We start from the raw sequence: 14,089 nt of genomic DNA, 5'->3' as shown, positions 1-14,089 counted from the left end.
TCTTTGAAAGACCACTACCGTGGTGCGAAGCCACATCCATCCTGATTCACCCCCACCTTCTATCACCCATATTTCTCTTCTCCTATAATCATTCCACTTACAAATCCATCGTTATTTTGTAGTCGTTCCTTCTCTACCGCAGAATTCTAGAATCTAGCCCTACAGGAGGGCTGAAACTTCGACGGAGCACCACGCACGAATTGTACGTCGGATCGGGCCGAAACTTGGAGGGTTTGTAGCCCAACCCTAGCCGACCAGCCCCAAGGAGGTTGGGTTCATGGGCCCCACGCATGTGCGGACAACCCTCTGCGCACATGCGTCAGCTCTGGCCTACTGTCCACACGTGCAGGCTGTCTTCAGGTTCAATCTTTCCTCTCTTTCACTCCTCTCTTACCTGATTCTCTTATCCCTAACCCTAGATCATCTTAAATTTCAACTTCTAGACCCTTTTTTCTAACCCTAGGGTTCCCCGAATTGAAACTTGTGAATCCCTTGGATTGGGGAACTATTTCTGTGCATGTGTTGACGACTTTACTCTCCTTTGAGCATTGTTTGGTCTATAACTTTAATTGATCCAGCCCTAGCATGTGTAGGCCTAGACCTGCATAGATTCCCCTTGTTGAATGCTTGACTTTTTGTGGGATGTGGAATTTTGTGTGATTGTTTCTGAACTAGTATGATCTAAAGCCTGAACTCTTGCATAACATATTTAAATTTTCATGTCCTGCATTAAACACTAGTGAATAAAAGGACCGTACCAAGGGCTTTCCAAACCATCTTGTCCTCAGCCGAAGAAGGATAGTAATGCTGCAACCAATTGAACAATCTAACCAAGTTGCGCACTTCCTCTCCCAATAGGTAATCCTATGGCAAGGAGGACACCACACACCCCAGCCTCTCCACATTGGGAATGATAGTGAGTTACTGTTACATTCCTATCTAGAGCCAACTGAGTGAGCCTTGGTAACTCGGTCTGTAGTTACTTGTCCCCACACCAAACATCCCCCCATAATCAAATGTGACTCTCATTGGCCATCACACAAACGAGAAGGACACTCTGATGAGAACATCACGTCATGTACACACTTGTGTACGTATCAAAGGAGGAGGTGGGTCGCACCAATTTCCCTGTGGCTAGGTGAGTACCCGTGATCATGTTAAAGACCTCATGTGCATGTGCGAGCATCTGGAAGACCCCACACTGGGAAGATGCACATGGGCTGCTTTACGGAGTGATCCAGACTATTGGATTAGAGGGACGTGATGATCGGGCCATTAGATCACATGATCGGGCCATTGATTGTGGATCGTCCACACTATTTTTCTTAGATTTTATCAGCATTATAGGATTTAGTTTTGTTTATGTTATGTTTGGACATCATTATGAGTGTTTTAGTTTATTTTAGTTAGACTAGGGCTATTTTCATTAAAATTCACAAAATAGGGTATTTATTGTAATTTTTGAACTTTCTTGAAGCTATAAAAGAGGGTGGGCGTGTGACCCTCTTCCTCATTGGATTTTGTGATTAAAAAAAGAGAAAAGCTCTCGCTTTTTTCTTCAATCTTCACGCACTTTGAAGATACTTTTGTGCAATTTGGAAGGGAGGTTGGTGCGATGCTAATCTTCATCAACGGAGATGCGAAGTCTCCATCTATCCCCACACCATCTTCTCTCTTCTCCTCCATCAAGGTAATTTCTTTGAATTCTTCAATTCTTCCATCCTAAGCCCTCATCCTTTCATAAATCCATCTTTCCTTTACCTATCCACAATTCCAAACCCTAACCGACCTTTAACCCGTCCATCCCATTGCATCGTACGACCACACGTGTGAATCCTTCGGGTTGGCCGTACCGCCACACCTTGCCCCTTTTGGCCTTCCATCATCCTCATATCAAAACCCTTTTCTTCCATTCCCAAAACCCTAACCCTAAACCTAAAATCTCTAATTTTCCTACTTTCCCAAATTATCCAAACCCCAATTTTTTTCTCTAGGTTGTATTAGGCCTTCTACTTTGAAATAGACTATATCCTATGCTAATTGTATGTCCCTACATCCATTAGATCCTAGTTTTGTTTTATTTAATGATTTTGTGTGATGATGTTGGTAACTTAGGCTAGGATCATGCATGATATTCTTTTGGTTTTCATGGGATACGTGATGATTATGACAATGCTTGTGTTTTTTATTAATTATCTTAATTCTGCTACTTGATCTCAAATGTTATTTGGTTCATGCATCGGTCCTGCATCACACTCCCTTCGAGATGATTGCTCTCCACATTTCTAATGCCCTATAACTTGAGGAGTCCCTCACACCCCATCCTCCCCACTAGACCCCATACTTACACAATCACCTCCCTTCACAATTTCCCTTCTTCATTGCCAAACCTCCACATCCACTTACCTAACAAGCCAAGTTCATGGACTCCAACACCCAAATACCAACGCTGACTTTGGCTATAGGCTTGCACACCTCTTCCCACATCAAGAGATGAAACTTTTGCTTGACTTAGGCCCCTCTTCATAAAAATCTCACCTCACTCTGCTTCTTTAATTTCTCCAAAACTGATTTTGGGCACCTGAACAAAGCAAAGTAGAGTGGTAAGTTCGATAAAGCTTCTTTAATAAGCGTTATTTGGCCTCCCAATGAGAGATAGTGGCTCTTCCAACTAGATAGTTCCCTCTCATATATATATATATATATATATATATATAGAGAGAGAGAGAGAGAGAGAGAGAGAGAGAGAGAGAGAGAGAGAGAGAGAAACTAAAGGCACAACAAGGAACCAGCCAAGGCTGGTCTAACGAACATAGCCCAAGACTATCCGTTAAGGGACAAGGGAAGCCTTGTTCTACAAATGCTTTGCCGGTTTCCCTTGCACAAGGGAGGCCTAATGAAAGTTGAGGGGAAAGTTCTAGCACCGCACCAAAACATATCCACTAAGCTTAATGCTTCCTCTTTGGATAATCCAATGCCTAGCATCTCGCTCTTGTTAACGTTTACCTTCAGGTTAAGACTGCCTCATAACACCTCAGAATCTTCCTAAGATTGTCCACCATTGTTGTTTCCACATCGTAAAACAAGATCGTATCATCTGCAAATTGAAGATGGGAAATTTGGCCTCCATCTCTTGCCATCTGAAAGCCGCAAATTAGATCAACTTCCTGCTCTGCCTATCATTTTGCTTAAAGCCTTAACTACCACCATGAACAAAAATGGTGAAAGCGGATTCCCTTGCCTTGTGCCCTTTGATGCTTTGAAGAATCGTTTTGGCGACTCGTTAACCAACATTGAAAAGGTAGCCAATCCTACAACACTCTCCAATCCAACTTCTCCACTTCCGACTGCATCCTATTCTCCCAAGCATATAGTCAAGAAACTCCTAGTCAATGTGGTCGTATGCCTTTCTATGATCAGCATGCAGACTACTTTACTGCCTTCCTTTTTCTTGAGTCGATGCGTTTGTGAGCAATGGATGCACTATCTAGAATATGTATACCTCATAACACCTCATAATCTTCCTAAAATTGTCCACCATTGTTGTTTCCACAATGTAAAACAAGATAGTATCATCTGCAAATTGAAGATGGGAAATCCGACCCCCATCTCTTGCCGCCCATGGTGTGCCATAAAAGCCGTTATGTAAAGGTAATGGTGGCAACCATTACACGTTACAAGGTTGTAACGGCCATAACAACCGTTATGGAAAAAATGACCTGTAACCGCCATTAATGGTCCGTAACGCCTCTTGCAAATGTCGCAACAACCTTGTAATGGTCTATTACGGGGCAGATATAGGTTTTTCAGATTTTTTTCAACATTATGGAGCAGATACATGTTTTTGGGGTTTTTCTTTTCAATAAAAAAAAAAAAAAAAGGACATTGTAACTGCCAATACGGAGCCGTAAAAGCCGTTACGACCCATATTGTAAAGGTAACTGTGGTGGCTATGGCAACCGTTACTGTTAAGGAATACCTTGTTGCCACCTTAAAGCAGTTGATTAGACCAACTTCCTGCTCTGTCTTACATTTTGCTTAAAGCCTTCGCTACCACAATGAACAAAAGTGGTGAAAGCAGATCCCCTTGCCTTATGCCCCTTGATGCCTTGAAGAATCTTTTCGATTATCTGTTAACCAACACTGAAAAGGTGGCTAATTCTACACTCCATTCCAACTTTTCTACTTCCGACCACATCCTATTCTCCCAAGTATATAGTCAAGAAACTCCTTGTCGATGTGGTTGTATTCCTCTCTTTGTTCATCATGTAGACTACTCTACCGCCTTCCTTGTTTTTGAGTCGATGCATTCGTGAGCAGTGAACACACTATCTAGAATCTGTCTTCAACTACGAACGCTCCTTGATTCTCAAATATAATGCTAGCCAATATTTCTCTGAATCTGGAAGTGAGGATTTTCGCAAGAATCTTATTGGGGCTCCCAGTAAGATTGATAGGCCTAAAATCTTTTAAGGTATCTTCTCCTTTCTTTGGGATAATGGCAATAAATGAAGCCCCCAAATCCGATGATAACTGGCCACTTGAAGAATTCTTTTACGAAATCCACCACATTACCCTTTAAACATTCAAGAAAACCAGAAAGAAAGCCATAGGATAACCGTTGGGATCTAGCACCTTATCTCTACACCCTAGGAGCTGATTGCTTGATTTCTACCTCGGATATCGATTTTTCAAGGGAGTCTGCTTCTGCAACTGAAAGCTGCTTAAAAGGGAGATTATCCCACCTGGGCCTCTTCCAATTTTCACCTGTTAACAACTTTGAGTAAGGCTGCATTATAGCTGTATAGATCTTATCCTACTCTTCTACCCTTCATCCTTCAACCAACAAGTTGCTAATCCTGTTATTCGTTGCCCGCACACCAGCTATATTGTGATATAACTGCGTATTTTTGTCGCCTTCTTTCAACTAAACAACTCTCAACCGTTGTCTCCACTTGATTTCCTCCTCAAGATAATTCAAGTAAGCTTGACGCTCATTTGCCTCTAGTTGTCCGTCTTCTCTCCCCCTTCCTCCTCCAATTCAAGAGCATGAATGTCTCTTAGGATTCTCTTTGCCTCGGCACTTTGCCTACCAAATACCCTCCCTTTTCTAAGCATTCAACCTCCCCTTGAGCAACTTAAGCTTTTGGCTCAATTTGAACCTAGTGAAGCCAGCAACCTCGAAGGATTCCTTCCAATCCTTAACTTGATCTGGGAATCCTTCCACTTCCAGCTACATTTGCTTGAACACGAAGGTTTTAGGGCTGCAACTCTCCTCGTCAACCTCCAACAGAATTGGGCAGTTTTGTCTAGGGAACCCTCATTGTTGAACTAACGGATACCTCTTCACCCATTCAGGGGAAATAAAAAACTTATCAAGACGCGATAAAATGGCATCTTCGTACCAGTTAGTCCATTTGAATTTTGCATCCCTCATCGGATTGTCTGCCATTTCATTACGACTAACCCATTCAACAAAATCCTTCATACTACGGGTGATTTGACTTCCAATCAACTTCTCATGTATAAATCTGCTAACATAGAAGTTTGCCTCCTATGCACCATGGAAGATGCCGCCTCTCCCTGATCATACATGCATGTCAGTACGTACGAATGTGCTTTCATGTATGTATTTAGGTATGCACAGTGTGGATGCATGCACCCATACGTGGCCTGTAGAGATATACATGATATATGTGCGTACATGGGTTTATGTAGTCATGCAGAGTACCATTCCATATTCTATTACTAATAATATTGTGTTTGTATCTTTCAAAAAAATAATTATGGTGTTTGTCACATGAGACTAACACGACATCTTATTCTCTCCTCCCCTTCCTCCTTTCTTCTCGATGTCTGATCTTCTTTCCATTTTCTCCTTTTCTTGGTCTTGCTTGTTTGTTGTTTTTATCAAGGAGTCAGCATCTCTGTATGTTGTTCTACCATATTTTTCTTACTTCTCTTCTTCAGTAACTGTTTTATTTATATCATGTTGATGTACAGCGAATATTCTGACAACTATTTATTTATTGACACCAGATTTAAAGAAAATGATTCTTATGTTCTATGCAGGGTGCTTTGCAATTATTCTGACAGAACTATTTATTTATTGACACAAGATTTAAAGAAAATAATTCTTATTGTTCTATGCGGGGTGCTTTGCAAATGCAACCCATTTATGTGTGCATTAGTCGATTTCTACGTGATTAATGTTGTGGAATCTAAGTTAGTGTTTTAAATTTCTTTATTTTGTGATTTCCTTGTCTTTCCAGTAATCCATTTTTTATGTGGTCCAGGATGCTATCAAATAGAGAGTCTGCAAGGCGCTCTAGAAGAAGGAAGCAAGCTCATTTGAGTGAACTTGAGGCACAGGTTTGGTGCGTTTGTCTTGTTTCTGTTTGCACTTGTTGTACCTATTCGTTAAATCTGAGATATGCTTGCAATGGCACTCTCTAGGTTGCACAGTTGAGAGTTGAAAACTCTTCATTGCTGAAGCGTCTTGCTGACATAAGTCAGAAGTACAATGAAGCTTCTGTTGACAACAGAATTCTGAAAGCAGATGTTGAAACATTGCGGGCAAAGGTAAGCTGTATTGTTCTTCAAGCATGTACTTCTGAATTATATGGTTTAGATTTACAGCGGTTAATATTAGTTTGTTACATATCAATCCAATGCAACTGCATAAATCTAATATTGACAACTGGTGTCCTAGACTTGCTAAAAGATAATTCATTGAAGCAAGACAACAAAGAAATTGGTCTTGTTGCTAAAGATTGCCCTCCGCTACCCTGTGCTTAGAATATCTTCCTTTTTTTTTGAAGAGCAATGTAGATTTTATTAGCCTTATGCTTAGAATATCTTCTTCTTCTTCTTCTTCTTTTTTAAGAGATGCTGGAGATTTTTTTTTTATATAAAGATTTTATTCATAACTAGTGTCTCAGACTTGCCAAAAAATTCATACTTGAATTGAAGCAAGACAACAAAGAAATTGATCTTCTTGCTCAAGATTGCCCTTGGCTATAAATGCCTAGAATTAGATATGTTCCTTTTTTTCGAAGAGATACTAGAGATTTTATTAGTCCATATGGTTTAGCCCATCTTTACTAAGAGCATCCACGTCCACATTGGCAAATGGAATGGTTAGCCTGGAGGCAATAAGGCAGATCTCATTATAGACAAAATTAAGCTTCCAAGGCCTGGAGTTAGGCAAAGTCCCATGAAAATACATCCCTGGAGTTAGGCAAAGTCCCATGAAAATACATCCTTAAGAGTCCCCTTTGGCCCTTGCTTTCCCAAAAAAACTCAACTCTTTCACTCTACTTTTCACCAATTTGAGCCTTTTTTCTATTAAAAGATTTCTTCTTCAATTGGAAGGAGTTTCTGCCTGTGAAAGAAGATGAGAAAAAAAAAAAAGAAGAGGAGTTCCGCGAAAGATTTGTTCAATTGGAGGATTTTGCTAGAAGGAACTAGCAGTATCATGACTGTAGAGGTCACCACTGAGGTTATGGTCCTTGATAGAGTGGAATGACAGAACGGAGATCATGTAGCTGACCCCAGTTAGTTGGGAACCAGTTATGCGAATGTTGGGTACTTGAAGCAGTGTTCGAGTTGTTAGTGTCGCTACAAGTTTCGCTGGCCGGAGATAAAGATATAATATCGTTATCGCCGATAATATCGCCAATAACCGGAAATGCAGGGAAAAAGTGGGAAACATAGAGAAAATGGTGGAATTTTTCAGTGAAACTTCAGGACATGCCTAAATACATATATTTACATATTCAGGAATGAAAAATTTGCAAAAAGAATATATTAAATTAAAAGTTTCCATTTAATGGGGGCCAAAAAGCATTCGTTGTTGTAAGAAATCACTCAAATAGTAATCAAAATGAGTTTATATAATACAAATGCAAGCTTACAACAATTAAGACATGCAAAAGTAAATGAATTGAAAAAAATACATATTTCTGGCCATGTTTCATCTCCACATAGAGTGATGAGGTGGCTCGTAATCATTGCCCGGATCCCGTGGCAGTTGAGAGTAGTACTGTTGCCCAACATATTGGCAGTACTGTTCCCAGGTCATCCTCTGCTCGTACCAATTGAGGAACTCTCTTATTTAATCAGGTACTATACAGCTAAAGTGCACCATGCTGCCAACAGATGCTTAACACTTTTTCCCTAATCGGGTCCCACCGTTGAAACATTTATAAGGCCCACCATTATGTATTTTTTAGATCCAACCTATTCATAAGTTAACATAGAAATAGATGAAGTGAAAACAAAAATATCAGCTTGATGGGAAACTTCTTTGGCCCCTGGGAAGTTTTGAACGATGGATCACTATCCCCACTATTTTCTATGGTGGGGTCCACTTGAACTTTAGATCTATCTCATTATTTTTCTCATGCCATAAAACTATCTCTCCAAATGGATGGACGGTATGAATTCAACACATGCATCATGGCGGGGTCCACAAAGCTTGGTGACGTCACTTCAGTAGCGCCCCCTTTGGCGGATTCGGATTGCGTACTAAGTAACTCGGTACCCTAAGCGTATTGAGTAAACTCTGTGGGGCCCACCTTCATTCATGCATTTTATCCAACCCGTTCATCCATTTTACCAAATAACTTTAGGGCTTTAGCCAAAAAAAGAAGCCTATAAAAATATCATGTGGACCACACCAATGTAAACAGTGTGAATTGAACTTCTACCGTTGAAAAGTTCTTGGGGGCCTCCAACTTGAATTTTATGGCACTCTGAAGCATGGATGCTAACGTTTATCTTTGATAAGTTTGGTTCATGGCCTCCAACTTGAATTTTATTTCATGTTTCATTTGCCTAGATTTCTTCTAAAAAGTGAAGGTTTTTTTTTTTTTTTTGAAACAATTTAAAAAGGGAAGTTGGTGCATAAAAAAATTAATACGGAGTGTGCTTTTGGAGATTCCTATGCAGTCATGATTCTCTCTTCAGTTTGTATATAGTAGCAAATTACACACATTTCCCACCGGAGATCAACCGTCCTCTTAACCTTGGTTTGGAGCTGGCCATTGTGAAGGCTTCCATTGACAACATTCTCATGCTAGGATGGTCCCACCTTGTTCTAACTCCAGTCCAACAAATACACGCAGAAATGCAAGCATATACATATAGATAGATAGATAGATGAGAGTATAAAATGGGTTTTGCTAATCTCCCTACCTTGATCGGGACACTAGCAACATCCCCAATGCTTTTAAATGGCGCATGGGGTGACCTGTCATCGTCTGACCCCTGAATTCATTCATACAACTAGGAGCAAGACATGGTGTAAAAATCATGGCAATTGGATGATCCTAAGCATTGGGTCAATAGCATGGAAAATGGACAGCTAAGATTGAGCGGATAAACAAAATAGCTCCAAGTATAATCTTGAAACATCTACTAGATTGATATCATTTTGCATTGCTTATGATTCTGAAGTAGCACTTTGGTTTGATGATTCTAACCCTGTGATCTATGGCTTGTAACAATGGAAGGTTTTAACAAATTGGCCCCCATTCAAAGGGTAAGGATCATCCGATTGTCGTGATTTTTGCGCCATCGCTTGCTCTCATTGGTACTACCCAATGAACTATCCCTATCTATGATTAGGTGTCCCACTTGTCATACAAAGATAGGGGTGGTTTTTACTGGATCTTGCTAGAGCAATCACCACGGCATTGGGATGACTAGTAGGAGGCATAAACGAAATGTTGAACCTGCCTGCCAAAAATCTAATCTCTGTAAACATACATTCCATTTCCCAATGATATTTCTTAGCCGCTGACACCCAGGAGCACACTTCTTTGTGTGGGATTTCTATCACAATAGTCATCTGGTGGAAATGGTTGTAGATAGTATGCATTGCCTCCCTTGCTGCGAAACAGAGGGCCTCATTTCTAGAATTAGCTGTGACTGGGACTGAAAAAACCATCATCATGGACCCAGCCTCATCTAAAAGAGTAAACCGCTGATCCCACTTGATTGGAAAGCATCCACCAAAAATCTTTGCCCTTTGCCAATGAGAAGCATTCTTTTAGAGGAATTGTTGTTGCTGTTGTTCTATCCCAGCCATTGCCTCCAATTGCCCTGAAAATCTAAATAGTTGGCATTGGTGAACAACGGCTGGACAGCTGCTGAACATATGAGATTACCCACAATTTGCTGACTTATTTTCTTGATTGATGCTTCTGGACCTTCAAAGATGCGCTCATTTACCAACCACAAAATTTCACCCCTTAATTCTTAAGTAAACATTGGACTCCCGTTGCTTAACATGCTAAATAGAATAGCAGTTGAATATTGGCATATTTGATTGGAAGTGTGAAAATAATGGTCAAGGAGTTGGTCTGGAACTTTATGGAATTTGTTACAAAACCACAATAAAAAGTGTATGTCAGATTATTGAGGCATTCTTGCATCTTCACATGCATTTGTTGAATGGTTTCTATATGCTGTTTCTGTGGATACGTGCAGTCTTATGAACAAGCATCTCAAATTTACTTCAGGCTGCTTTTAAGGAATCCCTTTAATCAAATATCTGAATTCAGGGGCATTTTCTGGATTGAGTTGGACTTGATTACACATGCAGATTTCGTTTTTAATCTCATTATGTAACACTGTCTTTGGATACACTACTGAATTGAATTACAATAACTAGTTTCATATGGAGGGATGAATGAAAGGCATTACATTGGTGTTTCTAATGAGGAATTAGGCCCCAAATTGCAGTTATGCTCTTTCAATTTGAAAGCAACACAATTAACTATTGCAATCAATTCACTACCGTATCCAAACGCAGCCTTAATATTTTATCTATGTTTTCTTCTTCTTTTATTCCTCAATTCCTTGAAACAGGATTATTCCTCCAGTAACCATTCATTACATTCTGGGTAGTTAAACATCTCTCTCTCTCCTTTTTTTTAAAGTGGAACGGTATAGGTAGTTTTACATCTTTATGACCATTTTTTCAGGTGAAAATGGCCGAAGATACGGTTAAGAGAGTGACAGGGGTGAACCCTCTGCTTCCGACCATGTCTGATGTTTCATCCATTAGTATGCCTTTCTCTGGCAGCCCATCTGATGCAGCCACTGATGCTGCTGTCCCTGTTCATGAAGACCCACAACACTTCTTTCAACCAACACATGATCGAAGAATGAACTCTGCTGTTCCTGACATTGCTCCTGCCCCTGCAATTGAGGGTGTTCACAGTGCTGGAAACAAGATGGGCCGGACAGTTTCCATGCAATGGGTGGCCAGCTTGGAACATCTGCAAAAGCGGATTCGTGATGGAACAAACCCTTGTGGGCCTGTGCAATGGGAAGGCGGGTGGGACCCGGAATCCACCCATACAGCAGATGCCACTAATAAGCAGAACCAAGTGTGAATATCTGCTGTTACAGTGGAAACTGCAATATTATGTATGTATCAATTCTTGTTTGTTATTCTAAAACTGTACTTCTTCTAATGTTTTGATGCTGAGAGATTTCCTTTCACTGGAGTGACTGAAATGGTGAGTCACCAGTTTATCTGATTTGTTGTTACAGTTAGCAGCTGCCACGGTCGAGCTGCTGCAAGGATTTGCCAAGCTGCAATGATTTAATATTGTTTAGGGATGCTGTTCGCTGTGATAGAAGGTAATCATGCTTTGTGATGTGTAAATGTTTGTTGCCAAACACCATGATTCTATTGTTGCGGTAAAGACCGTCTTCATATCTATACGCTTATCATCTTTAGCATTCAGCATGTTATCCTAGAAGAGGAATTTCACTGCTTGATCCAAGATACTACTGCAGTTTTTCTTTTTCTTTAATTTTTTATAGCAATAAAAATGGTTAAACACGTTCACAGGTGAAAAAGCTACAAAAGCCCAAGCAATGGATAAAAGTCCCCAATACCAAGAGAAGACGAGGGAATGACATGGGTGGAGGTGGTAAGAGAATACTTGATGACCTATGGTTTAATGGAGAATATGGTCCTTGATAGGGTGGAATAGCGGGAAAGGATTTGCATGGCCAACCCCAATTAGATGGTGTAGGCTTAGATTGATGATGATGACGGCAACCAGAAGATGAGGGATCCCTTCCTAACTAGGGAATTAGCTTCCCTTTGAATTTGATGATAACCCATCAGGAAACTCTCTCCGTCCTCTAACATGGATTCAGAAATCGCAACGAATTCTTCTGGACTTTTCTGTCGATGCTTAAGGGATTAGCTTCAATTCTGTTGTTCCTTTCTTTCCAAATCGCCCATGTAAAGGCACACGGTAGCATCTTCTAAAGAGCTGCTACTTGGGGGAATGTATAATTTCAAGAACCTAATGAAGAGGTGATCAACCAATCACAGTTCTTCCAGCACATGAAACATATGATTAGAAGCGTTCCAATTTCCCTATGAAGGTTATTTGTTGTTAAGATCTTGTTGATAATGTTTCGACCTTTGCAGGGCAGCTGGCTTACACATGTATAGCTATGAGGGTTCTGGGAAATAACTGGGCGCAACACCAAAAATGTTCTTGGATGAAAATGAACCATCATCGTGCGTGTGCCCCTCCACCTGTGAGTGATTAAGGGAGGCCTGTTTAGAAGATCAAGAATCACAACTACCATGGTACCACAGCTTAGGATGGAAATGGAGCAACCATACAACTTTTAACTTCAACAAGCTCATAGGCATCCTTGACAAGAGTGTTCCTTGTAGCTAGGAAATGGAACCTTAGGAAACCTTGAAGCAAGTGGAAGCTCCTCCTACCTTCCACATTCTCATAGGAATCCTTCAGAAGAGTGTTCCCTTTGGATAGCAAATGGATCCTTGGAAAATTTTAAGGGGAAGCTCCTCCAACTACCAGTATTCCTTTATTGAACTGAGCCTGTGTAGGAAGGGGAGCCTTAGAAACCTTGAAGAAAGGGGAAGCTCCTCCAACCATGTTCCTTCTGTGAAGTGAGAATCAACTAAGTTGAACTTTGCGGCCGGGGATTGTAAGTGGGCCCTACATGATCCAACTATGTATGAGGTCAAGGAATGCGTGACAAGATGTGAAATCAATCCCATGGCAATCACTATCGCGAGTGTGCTGCATCATCTTATAACAAGTATTGAACCTGAGTTACCTGTACTATGTATTTTTATGCATCGCTTGGCCAAATGGTGTTTGTGGTTCGAGGGCCTGCTGGTAATCTTGTAGCCTGGTCTGCTGTACCTTCAAGTCATGGCTCAACCTTCCTATTGGAAAATCGTAGCCAGTGATTGTTCCTTCTGAATGTGGGTTGGTTGATGAGCTGTCGATTTGCTGGCCAGGCAATTAAGATAAACCAACACAGAAGATCTTTGTCCGCGCATAGGGAATTCATTAAGGCAATTAAAGGTCTGGATTACCTGAATGTGAGCCTGCCTATCAATTTGCCACAATGGTTGTTTTTTTTTTTTTTTATTCCTTTTCTTTTCTTTCATCATTGCTCCCCATACCATCCAATTTGGCACTTGGTTACTTATTTGGGCACATGATGCATATGAGTGCAGTGATCAGAACCGTTTATCAGGCTATTATCTTGAAACCTTCATTCTAGTGGCAAGAGTATACCAACTTTTGGGGTGAAATGGCATTTTAAAAAAGAAAATAAAAATAAAAATGCAGTCATACCAACTTTTCGGGAATAAATATTGTAAATGTATTGAGAGTGGTTGTAGTGAATTGTGTGATATCATTAGGTTGGATAGTGGATTAAGTTAGAGGTGTTGGTAGGTCACACAAATCACTCTCACTAAATGCAGTTATGCCAACCATATACATGCAGCACTTCTAAACTGTATATTTAGGGGTCACTTCTGGCTGGGTTTGGGTGCCTTGCATTAAGGGCGCCCGGCCTAAGGACACACGCCCCAAAGCCAGAGCACAGCAGGCCCAAACCCAAGATAAAAACAAATAGTTGGGCCCCAGTCCAACCTGACCTGGCCCCAGAATTGCCATTCGTTTGTTCTGATGAATGTTCCTAATCCACCATTGACCAGGCAGGCTGCACATCCACAAAGAAATAGATATCTAGAAAAATATAAACCAACTGTCTACATGCA

General features: G+C 40.7%; 1 protein-coding gene across 4 annotated transcripts in view; it reads left to right on the top strand.

Annotated features, from left to right (window-relative positions):
* Positions 1-13,441, top strand: part of LOC131248939 (light-inducible protein CPRF2-like) — a 29,812-nt gene extending 16,371 nt beyond the window's left edge. Inside the window, exons 4-9 of one of the 4 annotated variants that reach the window (XR_009172558.1) lie at positions 6,297-6,372; positions 6,457-6,582; positions 10,992-11,439; positions 11,566-11,655; positions 11,870-11,951; positions 12,464-13,441. Coding sequence is in view for 1 of the 4 variants with exons in the window: in XM_058249467.1 (XP_058105450.1) it covers positions 6,297-6,372; positions 6,457-6,582; positions 10,992-11,405 (616 nt within the window). In the remaining 3 variants the exon portion in view is untranslated. Of the gene's footprint in view, positions 1-6,296; positions 6,373-6,456; positions 6,583-10,991; positions 11,440-11,565; positions 11,762-11,869 lie in introns of those variants that run through there. The other 3 variants (XR_009172557.1, XR_009172556.1, XM_058249467.1) reach the window with 3 other exon arrangements.
* Positions 13,442-14,089: the final 648 nt, after the last annotated feature.

This window comes from Magnolia sinica, chromosome 6 (genome assembly GCF_029962835.1).
Source record: "Magnolia sinica isolate HGM2019 chromosome 6, MsV1, whole genome shotgun sequence".
In the NCBI taxonomy this organism is placed as follows: domain Eukaryota; kingdom Viridiplantae; phylum Streptophyta; class Magnoliopsida; order Magnoliales; family Magnoliaceae; genus Magnolia; species Magnolia sinica.
This window is presented reverse-complemented; position numbering and strand designations above follow the sequence as displayed.